Here is a 22396-nt window from a genome sequence, read left to right as displayed (position 1 = left end):
GCCTGGTGCTGGAGCGGCTGGGCCAGCAGCCCGGGGGCAGCGCCAGCCCCGCTGCTTCCATTAGCGCTGAATTTCTTCCTGTTTTAACCCAAAATAAAGCACAGTTCTGCAGTAACTGCCCTCTGGGGCAGGTGTCACGGATTCGGGCTGCTGGGGCTCAAATTTAGTACCTTAATCTGCTTAACAGTACGCTCTCGCCTCTCCCAGCCATTAATTGTTACGAATATTCCTGTTGTTTGGTGCAATTTGGGCTGTGATCCAGCTGTCGCCGCGAGAACTTCCTCTCCTGAACTCCTCGGCTGTAACTGCTGCACGAACTTGCTGTTCCCGGGCGACCCTGGTTATCTCAGCCCTTGGCTTCCTACGTCCTTGGTCCCGGTTGTTGTGCATTCGTTTTGATTTTATCTCAGAAACATCCCTACTCCACAGTGCCCTGGCCCATGCCTTCGGGAAGCCAACTCCTGCGAAAGGCCCTCAAAGAACCAGCCGATTCTGCTCATTTTGGGCGAAACGCCGGTATAAATCCTCCTGTTTTTCCAGAGAGGTCACTGGGACTCTGCTGAGCGGTAGCGCTGAAACCAGATACCAAAGCCCAAGATGCTGCCGACACTTTCGTCCTAAAGCTCTTTCCCCGCTGCACGCGTGCCTGCGTGTGACGCCTGCTTCAGTCAGCAATCTAAAATATCTGCGTGTGTTTTGCTACTTTAAATCTGAGCAGGGTAAGCTGGGAAAATGCTGCGCTTGCCGTCCTGCACCTGCCTCCTGCCATTTCTTCCCCGTTACGCTCCCAGTTTGACTGTGGGCAGAAGCGAACAAAGCAGGGTGGAAAGCATGAGCGCTTTTCCTTTCTTCACCCAGGGAAATCTATGAGAAGTCTTGGCTGAATTAGAGTGATCCCGGCTTTTCCTTGGGTTCTTTGGACCAAAATCTTGCGTTTTGAGGTGGGAAGCGTAGCTGAGTGGCCACAACTAGATTCAGCATGGCATATCTGGAAGCCCGGCTGACAAAACGCCGGTAATGAAGGTGTAAATTATTTTTTGTCCGCTGTGAAAATTCATTTTAATCCAGTGAACGCATGTTAGCTGCTTTGACATTGGGCTGCTGCTCATTAAACTGGTCGGGGATGTGGAGCCCAGCCAGTTGGGTCAGGTCCAGCCTCGGGTGCTGCCTCTGGCGGGAGGAGCCCGGTGGAAAGGGCAGCTCTGAGAAGAGCTGGATCTGAGCGCCGGCACTTCCCGGAGATGACCTGGCTCCGATGCTTTCCCTCGGGTTCGGATATGTGTAACGAGGAGCATCGTTAACCCCAGGACATGCAGAGCTGCAAGGTGGAGGTTGCTGGGGGACCTTTGAGAGGTTTCACATCAGCTCTGGGTTATTTTTCTGGGTTCTCTGGGCAGGTGAAAGCCCCTCTTTGGGTCGTTTGACTCCGTTGCCTTCTTGGGTCTGAGTTTTTAAGGAGAAGCAGTGAAGCAGTTTGTCCTGGAGGTACATCTCAGGTGCTTTGCACCACCCTACCTCTGTTTTGCGAGGGATCTTCCCTGTTGGTGGTTTCTTCACAGCTTTATTGTGGCACATGTAACACAAAAACCTCGGCTGAGCAGAGTGGTCGCGGGGTGAGTAATGCAGCAAAAATCGAAGCCAAGACCTTCCACGTGGGAGAAAGAGCAACGGAAAAATCTTCCGAATTGGGTTGGTGTGAGGAGAGTTCTCCTGCGGCTTGCACAGACTGGGGGGAGTGTGTCCCACTGGTCTGGATCAGCTCGATGTGAAGGAAAATGTGACATTCAGCGTTAAAATCCAGCTGATAACCGTTTTTTTCTGGCACCCTTCTGGGCATGGTGCTTGCAAGTGCTTTTCTTTCAACTTGTACATCGCTGCAAATGGGAGCTCAAAGGCCCAAAGTGTCCAACTCCTATTGGAATCTGAGTTTTGTAGAGAGGATTTTCCTGTTTAAAACAAACAAAGAGGATTCTCGGAGGAAGAATCAAAAAGTCAGACGACATCAAAGCATACTTTGTGAATTTATTATTGGAAAAGGAGATGATGTTGGCTAGGAACTAAAGAGGAAAGCACTGGGGGAGCCTGATGTGTTATACTCTTAATCCGGGCTGCGTTTCACCATCGAACATGCCGTATTTTGTATGAAGGTGCATATGTATAAATAATATAAAGATACACAATTAATATAAAGATATAAGAAGATGCGCGTGGCTTTGATGTGTGTTGTTTGAGGCTGGTGTTGGGCACCTCACTGAGCAAATCTGTTTTTCACCCCCATGTCAGGGCAGGTGACGCTGCCCAGCATTTCCCCGGCTGTGGGATGGGGTGGGTGCCTCAATCTGTATTTAAAACTAATCCTGAGCCCGGTTCTCGTGCTCGGGGCGGAGTGGTGGGGTGGTCTCCGCTCTGCGTTCTCCTTCTGTTATTTCTAACCCGCTTTTCCCTTCTCTCCCAACAGGAAAACTGCGTGAGGCGACGGGACAAACATGCTTAACTTAAGGACTTGTGCGGCAAAGCTGAGGCCGTTGACGGCCTCACAGACTGTAAAAACAATTTCCCAACACAGGCTGGCAGCGCCCAGGACGTTTCAACAAATCAGGTGCTACAGCGCACCAGTGGCTGCCGAGCCTTTTTTGAGCGGGACTAGTTCAAACTACGTGGAGGAAATGTATTATGCATGGCTGGAAAATCCCAAAAGTGTACATAAGGTAAGGAGCAACCTTGCCAGGAGATTTTATTGCCTTTGCATCTCTCTGTGTCCGAGCAGCGGGTGCAGGTAAGTGCCGACGGCCCGAGGAGGATTTGTGGATCGTCCTGCCTCGTTTTGCCCAAAAGAAACGTCAGCGATTCCTCGAGCAAGAGCCAAGAGGAATTTTTCCGTTCCAGAGGGAATGCCGTGGGCTTGTGGCAGCATCCTGGATCACAAGCGGATACAAGGAATCTCCTGGGAATCCACCTTCAATGAGCTCCCGATGCTTTATTTCTTCCAGCTCCAATGGCTCATTGGGATTTATTCGGAGTGGAGGATGGGGGGAGGCAGGGAGGGTATTTTTCGCATCTTGTCTGGTTTCCTTTGTGCTTCTGGTGTGGGCGGTGTTGGATGTTTGGGGTGGATGGGCTGTAGTTAAGCTTGACTTTGAGTTCGAGTGCATAAAGCCAGCTTGCTGACCTGCAGCCTGGGGTGAGGGGGCTGGCTCTGGTGGCAGAAAATTTCCCACTGGCTGCTCCCAAACTTAAAATTGGGAAACCAGCCTGGCGGTGGGCTGAGATGTGCCTTGGTCTGAAGGACTGAAGCTCCTCCAGGCCAGTTCTTCAATGCAGAGTCCGGCAGGGAAGAGGATTTCTAAAACGCGACTGCGTTTTTCTCCATACTCAGCATTTCTCAAGGAAAACGTTCCTCTGCTGACTAAATTTTGGCATTACCCAGGGGATTTTTAAGGCGGTTTCATACACGTCCTGCTGCAGAGCAGGGATTTTCATTATTCACGAGCACATGAACAGTTTGCAAACCAGGACGCGATGTTAAAGGAGCAGTGGAGGGCGAGCGAGGAATCTCGCGCCGCAGCGCTTGCGTCAGTCAGCGCTGAGCGTGTTTTTGGTGGCACTGATCCAAAAGGCACAGCCTGTAGGGTGCTGGAAAGGTCTTGAGGTAGGATCAAAGCTGGATTTTCACAAAAAGTGTTGACTTTCTGCTGCTTTCGAGGCAAACGGGCGGCTGAGCCAAGCAATACCGACTCAGCAAACGCAAAGTATGTTGGTTTGGGTTGTGCCTTTTGTCAAATAGTGGCTCAAAGTCTCCCCAGGCACACGCGTGTGGTGCAACCCCGTTCTTCAGCGGCGGGATATTGAATTAAAAGCCTTGAATCGCCGTGCTGGAGTCTCACTTAAAAATGAGTGGGGGTTACACCATGCTCGTCCCGCTGACAGGTCCCAGTTGGGTCTTTGGCAAAGAGTCTTCGTGGTTTGATACCCTTTGATCTGCAGACCATGCCCAGTCTTGAGCAGATGTGAGATGAACCATCAAGACTAAGCGGGGCAGCTGGCTGGGAGGTGGATTGCTGGGTCCTGAGGCCAGACCTCTGGATCTTTTCTGGTCTTGTCTCCTCTTTAACGTAGCCCCTGTAGCTCCACAAGCTCGTCTGGAGGTGGGCAGAGGAGGTCGGCAGTCCTCATGCATGCTTGGCTGAAGAAATTGGAGGAGAATTTAGGTTGGAAGGAGCCTGGCTGCCGTGGAGGTGACGCCCACCTTGGGGGTGACATCCAGCTTTGTGGGCCTTGTGTGGTCACGTTTTGAGCACCTCCAGGGGTGACACCAAACCAGCCGAGTGTGTCACCCCGTCCCCGAGAAGCTTTGGTGTCCGTCCCGTTTGACGCAGGGTTGGGTCTGAGTGTGGAGGTCCCAAAAAAAGCCGGGGTGTCACAGGGACCTGGCTGGGGCTTATCTGCTGCCTGCACGGAGCAGAGACCGGCTGGGCCTGCTCCTGCTGGGGTTTTCTTTTTTAATTTTATTTTCCTTTTTTTTTCTTCCCCTTTTTTCCCTGTTTTTTTTTCTTTTTTTTTTCCTTCCTGTTTTGGTGGGGTTATTTTCCTGTTTTGGTGGGGTTTTTTTCCTGTTTTCTTTTTTCCTGTTTTGGTGGGGTTATTTTCCTGTTTTCTTTTTTCCTGTTTTCTTTCTTTTTTTTTCCCCTGTTTTCTTTTTTTTTTCCCCCTGTTTTGGTGGGGGTTTTTTTTCCTGTTTTGGTGGGGTTATTGTCCCTGTTTGGTTTTTTTTTCCTGTTTTTTTTCCTCCTGTTTTTTTTCCTGTTTTTTTTTTTTACTTGTTTTTTTCTTTCCTGTGGTTTTTTTTTCTTTCCTATTTTTTCCTCTTTTTTTGATCTGTTTTAATATTTTATTTTTTTTCCTTTTTTTTTTTCCTCTTCTTTTCTGGATTTTCCTGTTTTTTCCTGCTGAGGGTAAGACCTTCTGCCAGGGAAGATCTGGGACACGACTGTCCGTCCCCTCTGAGCAAAACGAATTAACTTCCTCCATGCAGACACCAGTGGTTTAAACTGTGAAATAGACTGAAGTGTTTGTCTGGAGAAGGGAAGATTTGGGAAAAAAAAAATTAAAAAAGCAGCCTCTGTGTTTAGGTTGAAGAAATGTAAAGGGGTACAGCTCTGCCTGTACATATGGACATCAAACGGTCTTTAATGTGGACTTCTTAATATGCCAGTGCTTTGATTTTTATTTTTTTTTTAATATTGAGAGAGGTTTTGTGACCACGGTGCGTGCAGAACATGTTGTGTAACCCTTGGCTTCGCTGTCCCTGTGCTGGGCTCTGGGGAGGAAAAACCTCGAATCCTGGGGGCAGTTCTGGGCCCCTCAGCTCAGGGCTCTAAATGGCGGCACCAAAATCACCTCAGGGCTCTAAATGGCGGCACCAAAATCACCTCAGGGCTCAAAATGGCGGCACCAGGGGCACCAAAATCACCTCAAAACGCAAAACGGTGGCCAGAGGGGTGGCGGGATCACCTCATGAAAGCCCTTGAGGTGCTGGAGCGAGTTGAGAGAAGGGAACGGAGCTGGTGAGGGGCTGGAGCACAAGTGTGATGGGAGCGGCTGAGGGAGCTGGGGGTTCAGCTGGAGAACAGGAGCTGAGGGGAGATTCAGAGAATTGTTTAGGTTGGAAAAGCCTCTCATGATCATCGAGTCCACCTGTCTCCTCCACCCCCGGCACTGCCCCCTGTCCCTGAGAACCTCATGTCCGTCTGTCCAACCCCTCCAGGGATGGTGACTCCAGCGCTGCCCTGGGCAGCCTGTTCCAATGCCCCACAGCCCTTTGGGGAAGAAATTGTTCCCCAGATCCAACCTCAACCTCCCCTGGCGCAACTTGAGGCCGTTTCCTCTGGTCCTGGCGCTTGTTCCTGGGGAGCAGAGCCCGACCCCCCCTGGCTCCAAGCTCCTTTCAGGCAGGTCAGAGATCAGAAGGTCTCTCCTCAGCTCCTGTTCTCCAGGTCACTTGGATTAAGGCAAAATCCCCCTCCCCGCGGTGAAGCAGAGTAACTATTGGGGCCGTTCAGCATCTCCCAGGGGATCCATGAGCTCCCCAGGCACCTCCATGGGTCACCAGAAACCCCAGAGGTGACTCTCGAATTCCAAACCACGTCAGCAACTTAAAAGCTGATGTTTTTATAGTGTTTATCAGGGAGCCTGAAATACTCTGTAATTAGATTGGGCAATAAAGCGTTTAGTGAAAGTGCCCGAGCTGAGCCAGCCGGTGCCACACCTTGTTTGCAGAGCTTCAAATGAACTTTTTCTTTCAGGACAGAAGCCAAGTGCATCTCCAAGAGGTGAATACTGTTGAATGTCAGAAGGGAGGAGGTTATAAAGGCAACACCTCTGTCTCCTGGGTCTGCCCCTGTCCCCCCAGCTCCCTGGGGTCGCAAATTCTTGCCTGTCTTTATTTTCCACTACATTAAACAACCTTAAACCACTGAGCAAAGCAGCCAGACGGATTCTTCCCTATCTCAGGGTTCTCATCCCTCCCGTTCACAGGAGCTGGTGGCTTCTGGGACAACTGTGACCCTGGGGACAGGGCTTGGGCTGCCCTCGCCACTGGCCACAAGTCAGGGTTGTACAAAAAGCAGCTTTTCCCCTTTTCCTCTGTCACTTCCTTTAGCACACAACAATCAGAATGAGGTTGGGTGTTTTCTGTCTTTGCTGCTGCTTTTTTTTTTTTTCCTTTGGAGAGCTATTGTTTATCAGTTACGGTGCCAAATTGTTCCTGATTTCATTTATGTTCCTTCAGCGTGACCCGTTTCTAAATTTAATCACCTTGCGCAGCCGTGTGATGGGGCGTTTGGGTAAATCCAGGCTGGAAATAGTTTTCCTGGGGCATGTGATGGGTGCTGGAGCCGGAGGAGCCCCAGTGAAGGGGGAGAGCTGGTGCTCCCCCAGCAAAGGTTGGGTTTTCAGTCCCTTCCACCCTGCAAAATCTGCTTTTTCTGCCCCAAAACACCCCTGCAGCTCCTCTCACAGCTCTTTTTCACTTGGTTTTCACCCGCAGAGATGGGGTTCAGGGGTGTGCAAGGTGCCAGGCTCTCCTGGAGAGACCCTTGGGCTGAAACGAAGGTGCAAACCTGGGATTTGCTGGGTTTGGCTACGTGCGGGTACGCAGACGTCGCTTTTGCAGTTGTCCTCTGCGATTGCTCAGCACGCATGGGAAGGGATGGGGTGGGAACGTGACTGGAGGACATGGTTTGGACTTTGCTCGTGCCGGTCTCTCCCCCAGCTCGTTATGGCCTCTCCAAGTCGATTAATTAGGGTTTTGCCTGGTATGCTTTCAGGCAGTGCTGGATAAGTGCCACAAAGTGACACCAAGTCTGTCAAGGGCTGTTTTGGAGGCTTTGCTTTGTTTTTTTTAACACGGGACAGGAGCAGAGGTGTCATCTGCCTCGCTAAGGACACAGGGGAGCTGGCGCAGGGCTGTCTGCGTAGTGCTGGTGTTGCCAAAAGGATGGGGAAAAACTGAAGCAGGGACAGAAGAAAAGAAAAAGGCCATCGCTGGTTGAGGGCTGGACAACACGGTTTGTGCTGGTCCGTGGGTCTCAGGCCATTCAGACCACGGAAAAGAGGAAGACGTGTATTTGATTACAGGGCAAAAATATTTTTTAGCAAATACTGTGAGTATTTAGAGGGCAGGCTCAGCCCTGGAGGCAAGGAAACGAGAGGCTGGAGACCAGGCTGGGGCTCATTGCTCAGCTGTGGTTTCGAGAGCTGAGCCCTTGTCCCGTCCTGAGCGCGGCTGCTGAGGGAGGGGGGCGCTCGGGATGGTCTCATGCCAAGAGGACCAATCTGAATGGATGGAAAGTAGGATAGTGGTGTAACTGGGATAGCAGGAGAGCTTTATTCAGGGCAGGTGGGTGCCTTCTGCATGGAGCTGGGGTGCGGGGCGGGGGGCAGCTCTGCCCTCCCCATGGTGACAATAGAGCTGAGACCGCCGTAACCTCAAGCGAGAAGGCGTTTGAGTCGCGGGTACTGACCCTGTCCCCTCACTTCTTCCCCTTTTCCTAGTCATGGGACATCTTCTTTCGCAACGCCAATGCCGGAGCTGCTCCAGGCACTGCTTACCAAAGTCCCCTGCCACTGAGCACCAGCCTTTCCACCCTGTCCCAAGCCCAGTTCCTGGTTCAAGCGCAGCCTAATGTGGATAAGCTGGTCGAGGACCATCTCGCAGTGCAATCGCTCATCAGGGCGTATCAGGTAAGGTGACGGGTGCGGTTGGTGCATGTGTTTTTGCGCAGATGTGCCTGGCATGGGAGCTGCTGATCTGTTGGGGCAGGAGCTCAGCTGATGTTTTGCTGGATAATAGGAAGATTAAAGCTATTGTCACCCAAACGGAGCCATTCAGGTGGCAGGGAGGGGGAGGTCTTGTCCACACGGGATGGTTTTCTGGCTTCTGGAATGATGCTCTTGTGCTGCAGGCTCCTGCCACACTCAGCAGTCACATCAGACACCCATTCTGCTTCCCCCACCTTGCTGAGAGAACTTCTGAGGTCCTAAAATAGGTCTTAAAACATTTCCCTATGATTTGGGAGCGGGATGAGGGCTGTGGTGTTGCTGGGCTGCAACTCGGACTGATGCTGCCAAAGTCAAGCTGTCGGGAGAGACAAAGAAGGAAACGTCCTGTGGCCAGGGGATGGCCAGCTGATATTTTAACTCGAGAGAGCACTTAAATGTGTTTCTACATCTGTATCATCCTGTCACCTGTGATTGCACCCTGGTTTGTCAAGTGTGAGGGCTTTAACTGGGGCTGTGGTGAGAAGTTCCCAAACTGGGCTGCGTTGGAGGTGTGACTGTTGTCGTCTCACCTATTCCTGCAAGGAAGCACCCACTCCAGGTCATGTTCCTGTTCAGGTATGGGGAAAATCAAACGTACGAGGCCACAGCTTAAGGCAAGAACTGCAGCGCTGGGCAAGTCCAAAGGTCTGCCCAGCCTTGGCCCTGCTCTGGCTTGAAGACCACGGCCCAGCCCTTCCCTGACCTTATCAGCCAAGGTGCCGACGTCAGCGCTGGGGCACTGCCCTGCTTTTCTTGGAGAAGCTAGGACGTGTTTGTGGGACCTGAGCACCCGGGCAGCTCTCTCCAGCTTGGGCAGATCCTGGCAAGTTGTTTCTAAAGGCCGTGGAGCTCTCGCCGGTGGAACACACGAGTGGACGCCAAGTTCAGACAAGAGATGATTGATGTAGTTGGAGGCAGCAGCTCCAAGTCATAGAATCATTTTGGTTGGAAAAGCCCCTCAGGATCATCGAGTCCTCCTGTTCCCCCAGCCCTGGCACTGCCCCCTGTCCCTGAGAACCTCATGTCCGTCTGTCCAACCCCTCCAGGGATGGTGACTCCAGCACTGCCCTGGGCAGCCTGTTCCAATGCCCCACAGCCCTTTGGGGAAGAAATTGTTCCTAATGTCCAAAGTCAGCAATTCAAACACAAAATCTGTAACCTCTCCTGCATCCCCATCACTTCCTCGGGCTGCAAACAGCAGCGCAGGGGGGTGGTTGCTTCTGGACATATTTTTCTAAGCTGTTTACAGTGAAAATTCCACCTCCCTCCCTGCACTGGTGTCACTGCAGGGCTGTAGCTGCTGTGGGGTGTCCAAAAGAGTAGGAAGTCAGAAGGAAAATCTGCCTGTGATGGATAAGCTACTTAAAACACCAAGCAATTAATTTCTTAATTGGCTCGAGCTGCATTGTCCCTGTAATTATAAATGAGCAGTGACCCTGCTCTGCCTGGCCTGTGTTGCATGTGGAGAATAACAAACCGCATGGCTGCTGCGGAGGGAGAGACCATCCCCTTGCTCCCACGACGATCTGAGGATTCGCTGCGTACCTGCAAACTGTGGAGTTGACCTCCAAGCCACCAGATGCCCAGAGCTCGAAGCTGTTTGCTGGACAAAGTGGCCTCCTGGTCCCGATGAGACCGTCCTGGTCTCGGTGAGGAACGGCACGCTGAGCTTGTGTCCTGCTAAATGACGGGCCAGTCTCCGCGTTTTGTTGCAAGATGGACAAGAAAATACGTCCCAGACAAAGCTGGTCTAGAAGAAGAGATTTCCTTGTGGCCACCAGTGCTTGGGGACACAGTCATCTGGCCCTGCAGAGAGTGTGGAGGGGGATCGGTGCTTTCTTAGCAGTTTGCCTCAACATCAGTGGCTGATTTCAGGCTCTTCGGCTGGTAAAACCACAGAAATCCTTTCCTAAAATCCCCTTGGGATACTCTGAATAGGAACGCCTTGCTGGAAAATAAGGTCATATCAGTACGTCTGGTTTGTACAAGATGTTTAGTGATTTTTAAATGAGCGATTTTTCTAACTGGTAACAGATTTGATGGCCGGGAGTCTGGTTTTCACAGCGCGAAGAAGGCGCGGCAGCCCGCACCGCGGCAGAGCTGAGCCTGGAGCTTCCAGACCAGGAGCTGTCAAGAAACAAGCTGTGATTTGGCCAACTGGAGAGCGCCGAGATGGATTGAATTTGCCCAATGAGACGCAGTGTGGTCCGTCTGTGGGCACCTCCTCCTGTGACGGCAAAAAGCAAAACTCCTCGTTAACCTCTCGTTATTCTCTGGGCCTCCTGATGAGGATTCAAGCCCAGTGTGATGACTGACGGCCTGACCGCCGCCACCGAGAGCCATCAAGGCTCTCTTGGTGCCAAAGCTCTTTGGTATTTTTGCATCTGCATGTCCCAGAAGAGCAACACAAGTGTTCCAAGTCCTGCTGTGGGCTTCTCTCTCCCAAAAGATGCTGTGAGCTGCCAACCCCTCGTCACATAGACAGGCAGATGTTCCTCACACATGTTCCTCTGCCTTTGAGGAGCTATCGCCACTGGTGGCAACATGTGTTTTCTCTGCCACGTTGGCTGGAGAGCAGCTGAATCTGCCAAAATGTGGAAAATTGCCTCTTTGTTTGCTGGAATGCTTAGGAAGAAGCCATCGGTGTGGAGTTATTGCATCTGTAGAGAGGAGCGTGCGCGGGTTGGATACCAGGAAAGTGGTGGAAGACCCTCAGACCTCAGTTTTGGAAGGGGATAGATCACCTTTGCCCTGCCAAAGCCCATCTTTGGGCAGAGCTCAGGGGTCCTTGCAGCACATCTGTGTGCTGCAGTTGAAATTAAACCCAAGTCCTCCAGCCTTTAGTTGCAGAAATTGAGGTGACTCTGCAGAAAATGTAAACTGTGCATTACTTTTTTTTTTTTTTTTAATTTTTAAGGAATGTCCCTTCAACTAACTTGTTTTACTGACTAATCTGTGTTGTTGCTTCCAGGTCAGGGGTCATCACATTGCAAAGCTTGATCCTCTCGGCATTAGTTGTGTAACTTTTGATGATGCGCCTGTAACTGTTTCTCCAAACGTTGGTGAGAATTACTCTGCAAATTAATTCTAATGTAATTTAACTTTTTTACCCCCTCCCCTCTTTTGTTTCTCTCCCTTTCCCCCTCTACCTGTTCTCCTTTCCATTCCTGGCCCATTTCATAGATTCGAGGGCATCATGTAGCACAACTCGACCCACTGGGCATCTTGGATGCAGATCTGGACTCCTCCCTTCCAGCCGATATTATCACATCCACAGATAAACTGGGTGAGGGCTTTGAGAGCAGTTAGTGCTGCATCGCTTGAGCTCCTCTCTCTTTCATGGCTTTCTAGGTAGATCGCTTCACCCGTAACGGGGGAAAGGTCTTAAGTTTCCTTAGTAATGATCACTCTATAAATTTATAGCCGAGCGGCCGCCGTGGAGCGGTTCTGCCCCCCTCCGGCTGTCGCGGTGAGTGGGGCTCGTGCCAAAAACCCGCTCGCTCAGCTCATGTTTCTCCTCCGACTGCTGCCAATTAATTATGTCACTGAACTCGCTTATCCAGGGGTGGAAGTGATTGCGTCTTCTGGAAACGCAAAGCAGGGAGGTTTTGCGCTGGGGAGAGCTGGAGGTTTGTTCCCTCAGCTCCCCTTGCTGCTCTTGGGGACCCCAAGAACGTTGGGGAATGGGCTGGTTTCATCTCCGCAGGGCTGAGGACGTCTCTTGGCGTGCCCCTGCGACGATGCCCTCTCCTCCTTCGCTCCCAGTTTGCTGCAGCATCTGGAAATCCCTTAATTTCCCCCTTTTATCCAAGACTGAGCTATGAGTCCCTGCCGGTGATCATAACAAGGAAGCTTTGGGATGTGTTCCCATCTGAGTCGAGTGGTGGAAACCCTGATACCATTGAGCGAAAGATGCATGAGTGTTGTCCAGAAGCGTGTGTGCTGCCCAGGACTTGAAATCCTAATCCGAAAGTGCTTAAACTCAGCACCTCTCCGTGTGCTTTAGGCCTGATCTCTGTAGTCCGCTGCCATTCTTCTTGCTCGAGCGCAGTCGTGGCGCTGAGCTCTCTCACCTTGCTGGTGCTTTCTGAGGGCTGTGACCCTCCGAGCGCGCAATGGGCATGCTTCTAACCTAGAGTAGAGCGGCGGTGATGATTACTAACCTCGCACAGCTCAAACAACCGATCAGAGCGTACGCTGCATGTCAATGATCTTCATTCCTCGTTCAGCTGCCGGCGCAGGGACACCGGCCCTGGACCTGCTGGACCATCCTGTGGGATGACGTGTACCGGGAGGGGTAGGGAAGGATTAGGTTGTCCCAGGTCGCTGGATGATGGGGAAGCTGCTTTATCCTGAGCTGTGGATTTCTGACGTGCTTGTCCGTAGGATTGAGCCCTGGCTGTGCCTCGGGCGCCGGTCGGCTCTGGGATGGAGCAAACCCCGTGCCTGGGAGGTTTTGATGGGAATCACAGAATCGTTTTGGTTGGAAAAGCCCCTCAGGATCATGGAGTCCACCCATAACCCACCCCTGGCACTGCCCCGTGTCCCTGAGAACCTCATGTCCGTCTGTCCAACCCCTCCAGGGATGGTGACTCCAGCACTGCCCTGGGCAGCCTGTTCCAATGCCCCACAGCCCTTTGGGGAAGAAATTGTTCCCCAGATCCAACCTCAACCTCCCCTGGCGCAACTTGAGGCCGTTTCCTCTGGTCCTGGCGCTTGTTCCTGGGGAGCAGCGCCCGACCCCCCCTGGCTCCAAGCTCCTTTCAGGCGGTTCAGAGATCAGAAGGTCTCCCCTCAGCTCCTGTTCTCCAGCTGAACCCCCAGCTCCCTCAGCCGCTCCCATCACACTTGTGCTCCAGCCCCTTCCCCAGCTCCGTTCCCTTCTCTCAACTCGCTCCAGCACCTCAAGGGCTTTCATGAGGTGATCCCGCCACCGCTCTGGCCACCATTTTGTGTTTTGAGGTGATCTTGGTGCCCCCGGGGCCGCCATTTTGAGCCCTGAGGTGATTTTGGTGCTGCCATTTTGAGCCCTGAGGTGGTTTTGGTGCCGCCATTTTGAGCCCTGAGGTGATTTTGGTGCCCCTGGTGCCACCATTTTGTGTGCTGAGGTGAGTTTGGTGCCACCATCTTGAGCCCTGAGGTGATTTTGGTGCCGCCATTTTGAGCCCTGAGGTGATTTTGGTGCCGCCATCTTGAGCCCTGAGCTGAGGGGCCCAGAACTGCCCCCAGGATTCGAGATTTTTCCTCCCCAGAGCCCAGCACAGGGGGACATCGTCATAGCTGTGGCAAAATCTGGCTAAAGCGATAAAAGCTCAATTTTTCCGGCGGTCACGAGCGCAGCACCGTGGCCCAGCCTGGCTCCCCGCGGCGGGAACCGTTCGGACACGGCTGGTCCGTGGGCATCGGCTGGAAGAGAATCTCAGCTGCCATTTCCAAGTCTGAGCCAGGCGTTAAGTTTAATTTCTCTTCCTTTGTGGCTTTCATACCAAGATCTCTGTCGTTGCAGTTCCTGGTGTTGACTTAATCACCAGGAATCTGTGGATTTGTAGGAAATCACGAGTCCTGGGAACATGCTCCACTGGTATCAGCTGCTGGAGTTGTGTCCCGTGGTAGGATCCCAGGCTGAAATAACTGGGACTCATCAAAGGAGACTTTATTCTCTTGCTGTAAGTATTATTTATGACTGAATAGACTTTCCCCTGGTATCTTGATCCAGGAAAACCTCATCCGATCGATCTTAAAAGACAATTTGTGGAACGCAGCTCTGGCCGAGCCTAAGATCAGGTCTCGTCTGCTCGTGGCAGAGAAAGCCAATTTCAAAGCAGATCCTGCTGGCTTTTAATTTTTTTTTTTTCTTTGAAAGAGTATTTCTTAACGCTTGGCAGAAGAGTTAGTAACAGGAGTGGGTTTGGAACTTGGAAACAATCTTGTTTCCTCTTTCTGAGCAGTGAAATCCTTAAAGGTCAGTTTTTGTGGTGTGAGCTCTGCTGCCAGTAGCTTCAGCTGTGGCCGGGCAGTGCCGTAATTCAAAGGAGCTGGCTGCATGGTTAATCTTGGAAATTCATCTTTCTTCTCAATTGCCTTTTGTTTAGCAACTGGTTTGTGTCTGGTTTGGAAGCTCTTTTTGGATTAAGCAGCGTGAGCTTTGGGAGAAACCCCTATGGGGTGCTCGGTCTGAGGGAGCGGTGGGGCAGGAGCCACCAAATTCCTCTTTCTGTGGTCTTTTCTTAAAAAAACCCCAAATTAATGTCATCCTTATCTGCTGCTGCGGCTGATCTGGCATGGTAAGTGGTGTAAAACAGGGACAGCATAACTGCAGGGACTCGGTGTGACCTGGCCAAGGAAATTAAACCTTAGGAGCTGAAATTGAGGAGGTCCATGGAAGGTGGTGTGTGTGTGAGCATCCTTCCGTCTGTCTGTCTGTCCCTCCGTGGAAGGCAGCTGCTCCTGCCTCTTGCCCAGGGGAACTGATGGAAATTATCCCCATGTCGGGAAGAGCTGGGGACCCCCTGCGGGGCGGTGGGCTCCCCAGTTTGAGACCTCACTAACCGAACATCTCACCTCAATGTGTCATTTCTTTTTTTTTTTTTTTTCCCCTGCTGACCAAAAGCAGAAATTTTTCCAAAGCCATTCTTGTAACCCAGGTGAGATTGAGACACTCGGCTCATCTAACTGAGCCAGGGAGCGCTGGCAGCCCTGACCGCATAGAAGCTCAGAGTCGTTGTGGTTGGAAAAAACCTTTAAAATCATCGAGTCCACCCATAACCCACCCCTGGCACTGCCCCATGTCCCTGAGAACCTCAGCTGTGTCTGTCCAACCCCTCCAGGGATGGTGACTCCAGCACTGCCCTGGGCAGCCTGTTCCAATGCCCCACAGCCCTTTGGGGAAGAAATTGTTCCCCAGATCCAACCTCAACCTCCCCTGGAGCAACTTGAGGCCGTTTCCTCTGGTCCTGGTGCTTGTTCCTGGGGAGCAGAGCCCGACCCCCCCCGGCTCCAAGCTCCTTTCAGCAGCTCTGCCACCATCCCGTGCTCCCGCCTGTGCCGAGCATCCTCAAGAGACCACTGGCATTACGTGTGCTACCTCACCATTGCCATTCCTCATTAAATTCCTGCTCGTTAACACTCTGGCAGCAGCGGTTCCTCCTTGGGGGCGACCTTGGAATCTTCCAGCCGATCAAACCCCTCCGGGCGCAGATGCGGGTGGGTGGCAGCTGCTCCCGTGATGCAGCTCGCTGGGAAGATGCTTTTTGGTGGTGGCTCCGTGCCGGGTGAGAGGAGATCTCAAACCATGCAGCCCAACTGCTCCCCAGTCTCTGATGCCCCGCTTTCCTCCCTTCTCCTCCCTCTTGCCAGATTTTCCACTGGGATTTCTTTTCCTTCTAGTGCGTAGTCATCCTCCATCCCAACCCTTCTGCCTCCGACTATATTTGAAATACCGTATTTTTTTGACTTGTGCTTTCCATGACTCGTTTTCACAGTTCCTGGGTTTGTTTTTTTCTTTTTTTAACTAACTTTGACTGCGTCTCTCTATCTTCTCCCTTTCTGCACCCCCCTCCCTGCCCACCCCAGACCTCGCAGTGTTCAAGGAGCGGCTGAGAGTGTTAACAGTAGGAGGTATGCAATTAATGAGCCTTTAACCCTCTGGAGTGCAGGACTCTCTTTGAATAGGTTATTCTGGGCATGAACTGAGCCGGTAAAGCGGTCCCCTCCCGTCTTGTACCACTCTTGAGTTTTGTGATGACTTTATTTTTAATTTGTCCCGCTAAAAGCCTGGATGTAGGTGCTCGGTTAGTGATGCTTCACCTGTAGAAATTCCCAATTTAGAGCCTCGCTGGCCTTTTCCGTACTGCGTGTTTGCATGCCCGCCTTGCTAGAGTACATGTTTTGTTGTGAATATTCATTTTACGAGGCCTCAATCTCCCCGATCGGTTTGAATCTTCTAAAAATCCAAGCTCTCTTCTCCTTAACTCTGCCCTGGTTTTGTGCCATTGAAAATTTGGCAGCTGCTCCCTTGCCTTTCCCCCTCATCTGATGGTATAAGTACTGTCCAAAAAAGCTGGCAGGCTGCAGCAAAGCAGAAGCAGAGGTGTTTAGAGCCCTGAAAACTCTCTCGTAAAATCCGATACCCTCACAGATTGTGCTTGAGGCTTCAAACTGTGGTGGCACAGCCCTGTGCCGCGGGGCCACGGCAAATTACCAGGGTTTCCCTAAAGCCTCTGGCCAGCAGCTTCTCTGGGATGCTCCATTCAATGTCACCTCTCCCCGGGACATCTGTTGGGACAGGGACCGCAGGGAAGTCCTGGAGACGCGGGGCCAAACCCTCAGCTCCTTCCAGCTCAGTGCTCCCAGTCGCAGCTGCAGAGCTGAGCTCCCCAAAGCCTGGCTTAATTCCTTTGCCTGAGACTAGCAGCATCCAGGAGGGTGATGTGGGCAGAGCAGGGGATGGATGGTGGTGCCAACCAGCAAAACCTCCACTCTGGGTTTGCTGGGGGTGTTTCCAGCCTCCGGCAAGCGCCGTAGAATCATTTTGGTTGGAAAACCCTTTAAAATCATGGAGTCCAACCGTTCCCCCACCTCTGGCACTGCCCTATGTCCTTGAGAACCTCATCTCAGTCTGTTCAACCCCTCCAGGGATGGTGACTCCACCACTGCCCTGGGCAGCCTGTTCCAATGCCTGACAGCCCTTTGGGGAAGAAATTGTTCCCCAGATCCAACCTCAACCTCCCCTGGTGCAATTTGAGGCCGTTTCCTTGATGCTGTGCAGGGAAGAGCCATGACCAGCCCTTTCTCCGACTCATCCTCCGTTCCTGACCAGCAAACAAGGGACAGACTCTTTTGAGATGAAGTTCAAGGTCGGCCACCACTGGAGGGGCCAATTTTTTCCTCCTTTTGCCTGGAGGAGGGTGGGAGGCACTGATGTAACTCTGCCTCCTCCAGTGGGTTAGAAAACACCTTGAAACCCAGCTCTGGTGGGAGTTTTGGGGGGATGAACCCCACTTCCAGCAAAGCTCCCGCTTCTAAAGGGTCTTGGGGACCCTGCAGTCCCTGTCCCGGCTCTGCTTCTGCCTTGCTGCATCGGTTCGGCGAGTTCATTGTCCCTCCTCCTCTGTGCCTCAGTTTCCCCAAAGACAACTGTGAGCTTCAGTGGTCACTGAGGCACCTCCAACGCCATCAGAGGGGTTCCAAAGAATGCTTATCAATATGGTGGTAGGTGCTTTATATATAAAAAAATATATATATTAAAATATATATAAAAAAATATATTTTTATATATACCGTGGAGCTGCTGCAAATGCTGTAACAGCTGCAGGTGGTTGGGGGGGGGTCACCTGCAGCCCTAAAATCTGACGTTTGGCGCCTTCTCCGTGTGCTGTAAGTCGGAGCTGCCTACAAACCCCAAGGTGCCAGCGCCAAAAAGAAGGGGTTTGCTGAGCAGAGCTCGGCTAAACCTCTAATTAAAAGGCTGTTAATTGGGGCTGGCTGCCCTGCTCCCGGGCTGAGCTATTCAGGAGAGTCCGTCGCTGAGCCCTGATGCCATTTTCTTTCTCTTTCTCTCCCTTTTTGGGGTTTGTTTCGTCTGTTTTAACTGTTCCCTTCTCTGCGCTGACTCTTCATTTTTAATTCCCACCCTGTGGCAACACCTCCCTTGTGCTCGGTGACTCCTCGATTCCTCTGTTTCTTTTCTTTCATCTGTTATAATTTGTGGTGTGTTTTTTGTGTTCTTGGGGAAACAAACATCCTGACTCTCACCCTGGATTTTAATTGCCAATTTACATGCATATATGTATTGCTTTGTGTTTTGTTTTCTGTGTTACCTTTCATAATAACCTTGTTGTTCTGTACTTAATGTCTTTTTGTTTAATTACCGCTTGGTTATTATCCATATAAACCTCCTTCATGCTTGTTTTTGGGTTTATGCTGCTTTTTCTTTTGGCCCTTCCCAACTCTCCCAAATGCACCCGGTCCCTGTGTGACGATGTCCCCCCCCGGCCCCTTTTCCTTCCTTCTCTCTCTTGCTTCCGCTTGTCCCACCCATGAAAAATCCCACAGGCTTTTACGGGCTGGATGAATCCGATCTCGACAAGGTTTTCCATTTGCCCACAACCACTTTCATCGGTGGAAATGAATCGGCTCTTCCGCTGCGGGAAATCATCCGTCGCCTGGAGGTGAGGGGGACAGGGGAGCTGTATGAGACCCGTTTGCAGAGAAGTTGTTTTTTGGGAGGTCTTGGGCACTGCTGCTGCCCACAGCTCAGGCTGACCTGTGGATTTAGGTTTTTCAGGTAGGGAGCTGCTCCTCGGCGCTTGTCCCACTCGTTACCTGCTCATCTCTGATCACCTCCAGCTTCATGTTTGGTCTCCCCAAGGTGGAGCAAACCCCAGACAACTAAATATTCATAGAATCACAGAATAGTTTGGGTTGGAGGGACCTTCCCAGCTACCCCAGTGCCACCCCTGCCATGAGGAGGGACATCTGCACCAGCTCAGGTTGCTCAGAGCCCCGTCCAGCCTGGCCTGGGATGTCTCCAGGGATGGGGCATCCACCATCTTTCTTATTGGCCCCTTTTAAGTATTTAAAATATTGTATTTTTTGAAACCTACGTTTTCAACTTTAAAGCAGCAAACGGTGCTGGGGGAGGGCAGGAGGGGCTGGAAGTGGGTGATCCCCCATCTAGGTGGTTCTGCACCCCATGGGGGTCCCTTGGGGTGTCTTGGTGTGGGATCAGCTCCCACCCAGGGCTGGGGGGGTTACAGCTCCTGCAGCCGATTCCCCTTTTCTGCCCAATTTCATACCTGGTCTGAGAGCAGCCGGCTCCTGGGCAAGCTGCAGCATTGCTCAGATGCTCTCTGCCGAGACAGGGTGACCTTGGGAGAAGCAAAACTGCGTCAGTGTCTTGGATAAGCTGCAAGAACAGGCTCAGTATTTGTTGGGGGATGTTGTTTTGCTGATTTTTCTGAAGTGGGGTTGTGGATCTGGTCACAGCTGGTACCACCGAGAGGGAAAAACTCCCCCCTGAGGTGGATGTGAAGGACTCGAGGGTCTGATTCTGTGCCCCTCAGGGAAAGGGGAATAAACATTTTGATGCTGGGTCATGTGCAGTGTCCCAGCTGCCCCGTGGCATCCCGGGATGTCCCATGTGCTGTCTCCTTTTTTGGGAAAACAGCTCAAAGCAGGTGCCCAAAACGGGGCTGGCGCAGTGCTGGCTGCTCGCGGGTCCCCCCATGTTCAGGCAGCACTTACCCATTAAATCAGAGAATGATTTTGGTTGGAAAAGCCCCTCAAGATCATCGAGTCCACCCGTTCCCCCAGCCCTGTCCCTGAGAACCTCATCTCCATCTGTCCAACCCCTCCAGGGATGGTGACTCCACCACTGCCCTGGGCAGCCTGTTCCAGTGCTTTGCAACCCTTTCCAGAAGAAATTCTTCCTTATATCCAACCTAAACCTCCCCTGGCTGCAACTTTTTTATTTGCTATTTTATGTCTTTCGGTCCTAGGGAGCTGTTCCCCCAACCTGTTTGTTATTCGTTTTTAGGATAAATACTAATGCCCATTTCAACGTGGATTTAAGAAATAAGCTGCTGTTTTCACAAAACCCTTAATTCCAGCCACCATAAAAATGGAAAACGAGTGTCTTTAGGTTCTGAAATGTGGTGTTAGTGAACGAAAATACAGTCTTCTCTGGGAGGGAATGAAGGAGCCCCTGGCCCCGTGGTCCCATACATCTTTGAGGTGGGGCAGGGGGGTGTTGGAGCCCTGGCTGCCGTCTCACGGGTCTTTTTTCCGCCCCCCGGCGCAGATGGCGTACTGCCAGCACATTGGCGTGGAGTTCATGTTCATCAACGACCTGGAGCAGTGCCAGTGGATCCGGCAGAAGTTTGAGACCCCGGGCATCATGCAGTTCACTAACGAAGAGAAACGCACACTGCTGGCCAGGCTGGTCCGCTCCACCAGGTACCCCGGGGGGTGTCCTCATCTTCCCTTTGCCTTCCCTTGCTCCCGGGGGGAGGTTTGGTCCCAGCCGGAGCGATGCCGTCACCACCTGAGTCACATCTTGATGTCAACTGTCTCGCTTGGTTTAATCAGCAGAGTGATGCCAGTGAGCTGGCAGGCTCAGGTGCTGGCAAAGAGCCCAAACCCATGGATGATCTTGAAAGAAAAAGGTCTAAAAATAATATTTAAGTGTGGCACAATGTCGTGAGGTGGGGGGAGCGTCCAGCTGGGCTCTGCAGGAGAAGCCTGGGGTGACCAGGAGTCATAGGCACAGAACAGTTTGGGTTGAAGGGACCTTCCCAGCTCCCCCAGTGCCCCCCTGCCATGAGCAGGGACATCTGCACCAGCTCAGATTGCTCAGAGCCCCGTCCAGCCTGGCCTGGGATGTCTCGAGGGATGGTACATCCACCACCTCTCTGGGCACCCTGAGCCAGGCTCTCACCACCGTCAGGGGCAACAATTTCTTATATCCAGCCTGAATCTCCCCTGCTTTAGTTTAAAACCATCACCCTTTGTCCTATCGCAACAGGCCCTGCTAAAAAGTCTGTCCCCATCTTTCTTATCAGCCCTTTTAAGTACAGAAAGGCCACACTAAGGTCTCCCCAGAGCTTCTCTTTTCCAGGTTGAACAGCCCATCTCTCTCAGCCTGTCCTCCCAGCAGAGCTGTTCCAGCCTCTGATCATCTTGGTGGCCTTGGGAAGGCTGTCAGGGTGCTGTGTGACACCTGCTCCAGTGTCCCGTGGTGCTGTGGCTCCCTCGGTGCTGTTCCCGTCCCTCCTTCGGTTTCTGCCCTTGGCTGTAGCCCTGACACTCACCCCACGCTCCCTTTGCCTCCCAGGTTTGAGGAATTCCTCCATCGGAAATGGTCTTCGGAGAAGCGTTTTGGTCTGGAGGGCTGCGAAGTGTTAATCCCAGCCTTAAAGACCATTATTGATAAGTCAAGTGAGAAGGGAGTGGATTACGTGATCATGGGGATGCCCCACAGGTAACCCTGTCCCCCTTCTTGGGAGCATTGGGTTCATACTGGGGGTCACACTGGTTTCTGCCATCAACTCACTGGTGTCGGCTTGTGGTGAAACTCAGCCGGAGAGCTCAGGCTGCTCTCCCGCTCATCGTGGCTCAGAAATTCATCTGGGGAGGGGTGGCAGAGCTGGAATTGCAGAGCAGGATTTGCTGAGGGGTCTGTAGCCTTTTCCTCAGGTGACACCGCAGAGCCCCCTCCCCACTGGTCCCACCTCCTCTGCGTGACAGTGGGGTGACAGGTCACCGTCAGCACTCAGTGTCAGGCTGGCACTGCTGGTTGCCAACAAACCGTCTTGTTTTTTTGCAGGGGACGGCTGAATGTTCTTGCCAACGTGATCAGGAAAGAGCTGGAGCAGATCTTCTGCCAGTTCGACTCCAAGTTGGAGGCGGCTGATGAGGTGAGTCCCTCCTCTGCCTGTGGCAGGTTGCTGTCACCTGTCCCCATGTGGTCCCTGAGGCTGTAGCTGTGCAGAATGAGCCGGATTGTGCCACCGCTTGTTCTGTCACTCGGTGCCGTAAGGATTTCCACGTCGCACACACACCCGTGCAACTGAAGCCTTTGTGTTGGTGCCAGGGCTGGGCTGTCCCTGCCTATCCCAGGAGTGACACGTGCCCTGGTGTCCCCAGCACAGGCTGGGGGGTCAGTGTCTCTCCTGCCTCAGGTCTCTTTCCGTGCCCACAAAGCTGCTCACGTTCCTGGGGTGACTCTTCTCTCCATCAGGGCTCTGGTGACGTGAAGTACCACCTGGGAATGTACCACCGGCGGATTAACCGCGTCACCGACAGGAACATCACCCTTTCCTTGGTGGCAAATCCTTCGCATTTGGAGGCGGCTGATCCTGTTGTTCAAGGCAAGACTAAAGCGGAGCAGTTTTACTGCGGGGACACAGAGGGGAAGAAGGTGAGTGGTGCAGAGACAGTGAAGTGGCCTCGGCTGGACAGGTTTTGGTGGGAAAGCGAGGAAACTCAGCTGTTTTTTTTTTTTGCTGTGCAGCTTCTCTTGCTGTCACCCTGACTTTGCTCCCTCATCATTGAATCAGAGAATCATTTTGATTGGAAA

The 22396-nt window shown here is 52.3% G+C and overlaps 1 protein-coding gene across 2 annotated transcripts in view; it reads left to right on the top strand.

The window, feature by feature from the left end:
* The window catches only part of OGDH (oxoglutarate dehydrogenase), a 32089-nt gene that overhangs the window by 694 nt on the left and 8999 nt on the right, over positions 1-22396 (top strand). The window contains exons 2-10 of one of the 2 annotated variants that reach the window (XM_065651609.1): positions 2459-2708; positions 8053-8241; positions 11503-11605; positions 15892-15936; positions 18373-18488; positions 20120-20274; positions 21152-21298; positions 21644-21734; positions 22058-22237. In XM_065651609.1, the coding sequence (XP_065507681.1) occupies positions 2487-2708; positions 8053-8241; positions 11503-11605; positions 15892-15936; positions 18373-18488; positions 20120-20274; positions 21152-21298; positions 21644-21734; positions 22058-22237 (1248 nt within the window). In that variant the 5' untranslated portion in view covers positions 2459-2486. The remainder of the gene's footprint in view (positions 1-2458; positions 2709-8052; positions 8242-11502; positions 11606-15891; positions 15937-18372; positions 18489-20119; positions 20275-21151; positions 21299-21643; positions 21735-22057; positions 22238-22396) is intronic. The other variant, XM_065651610.1, reaches the window with a different exon arrangement.

The sequence above is a fragment of the Caloenas nicobarica genome, chromosome 25, assembly GCF_036013445.1.
Source record: "Caloenas nicobarica isolate bCalNic1 chromosome 25, bCalNic1.hap1, whole genome shotgun sequence".
In the NCBI taxonomy this organism is placed as follows: domain Eukaryota; kingdom Metazoa; phylum Chordata; class Aves; order Columbiformes; family Columbidae; genus Caloenas; species Caloenas nicobarica.
The sequence above is the reverse complement of the archived record's forward strand: the minus strand, read 5'-3'. Positions and strand labels throughout refer to the sequence as shown.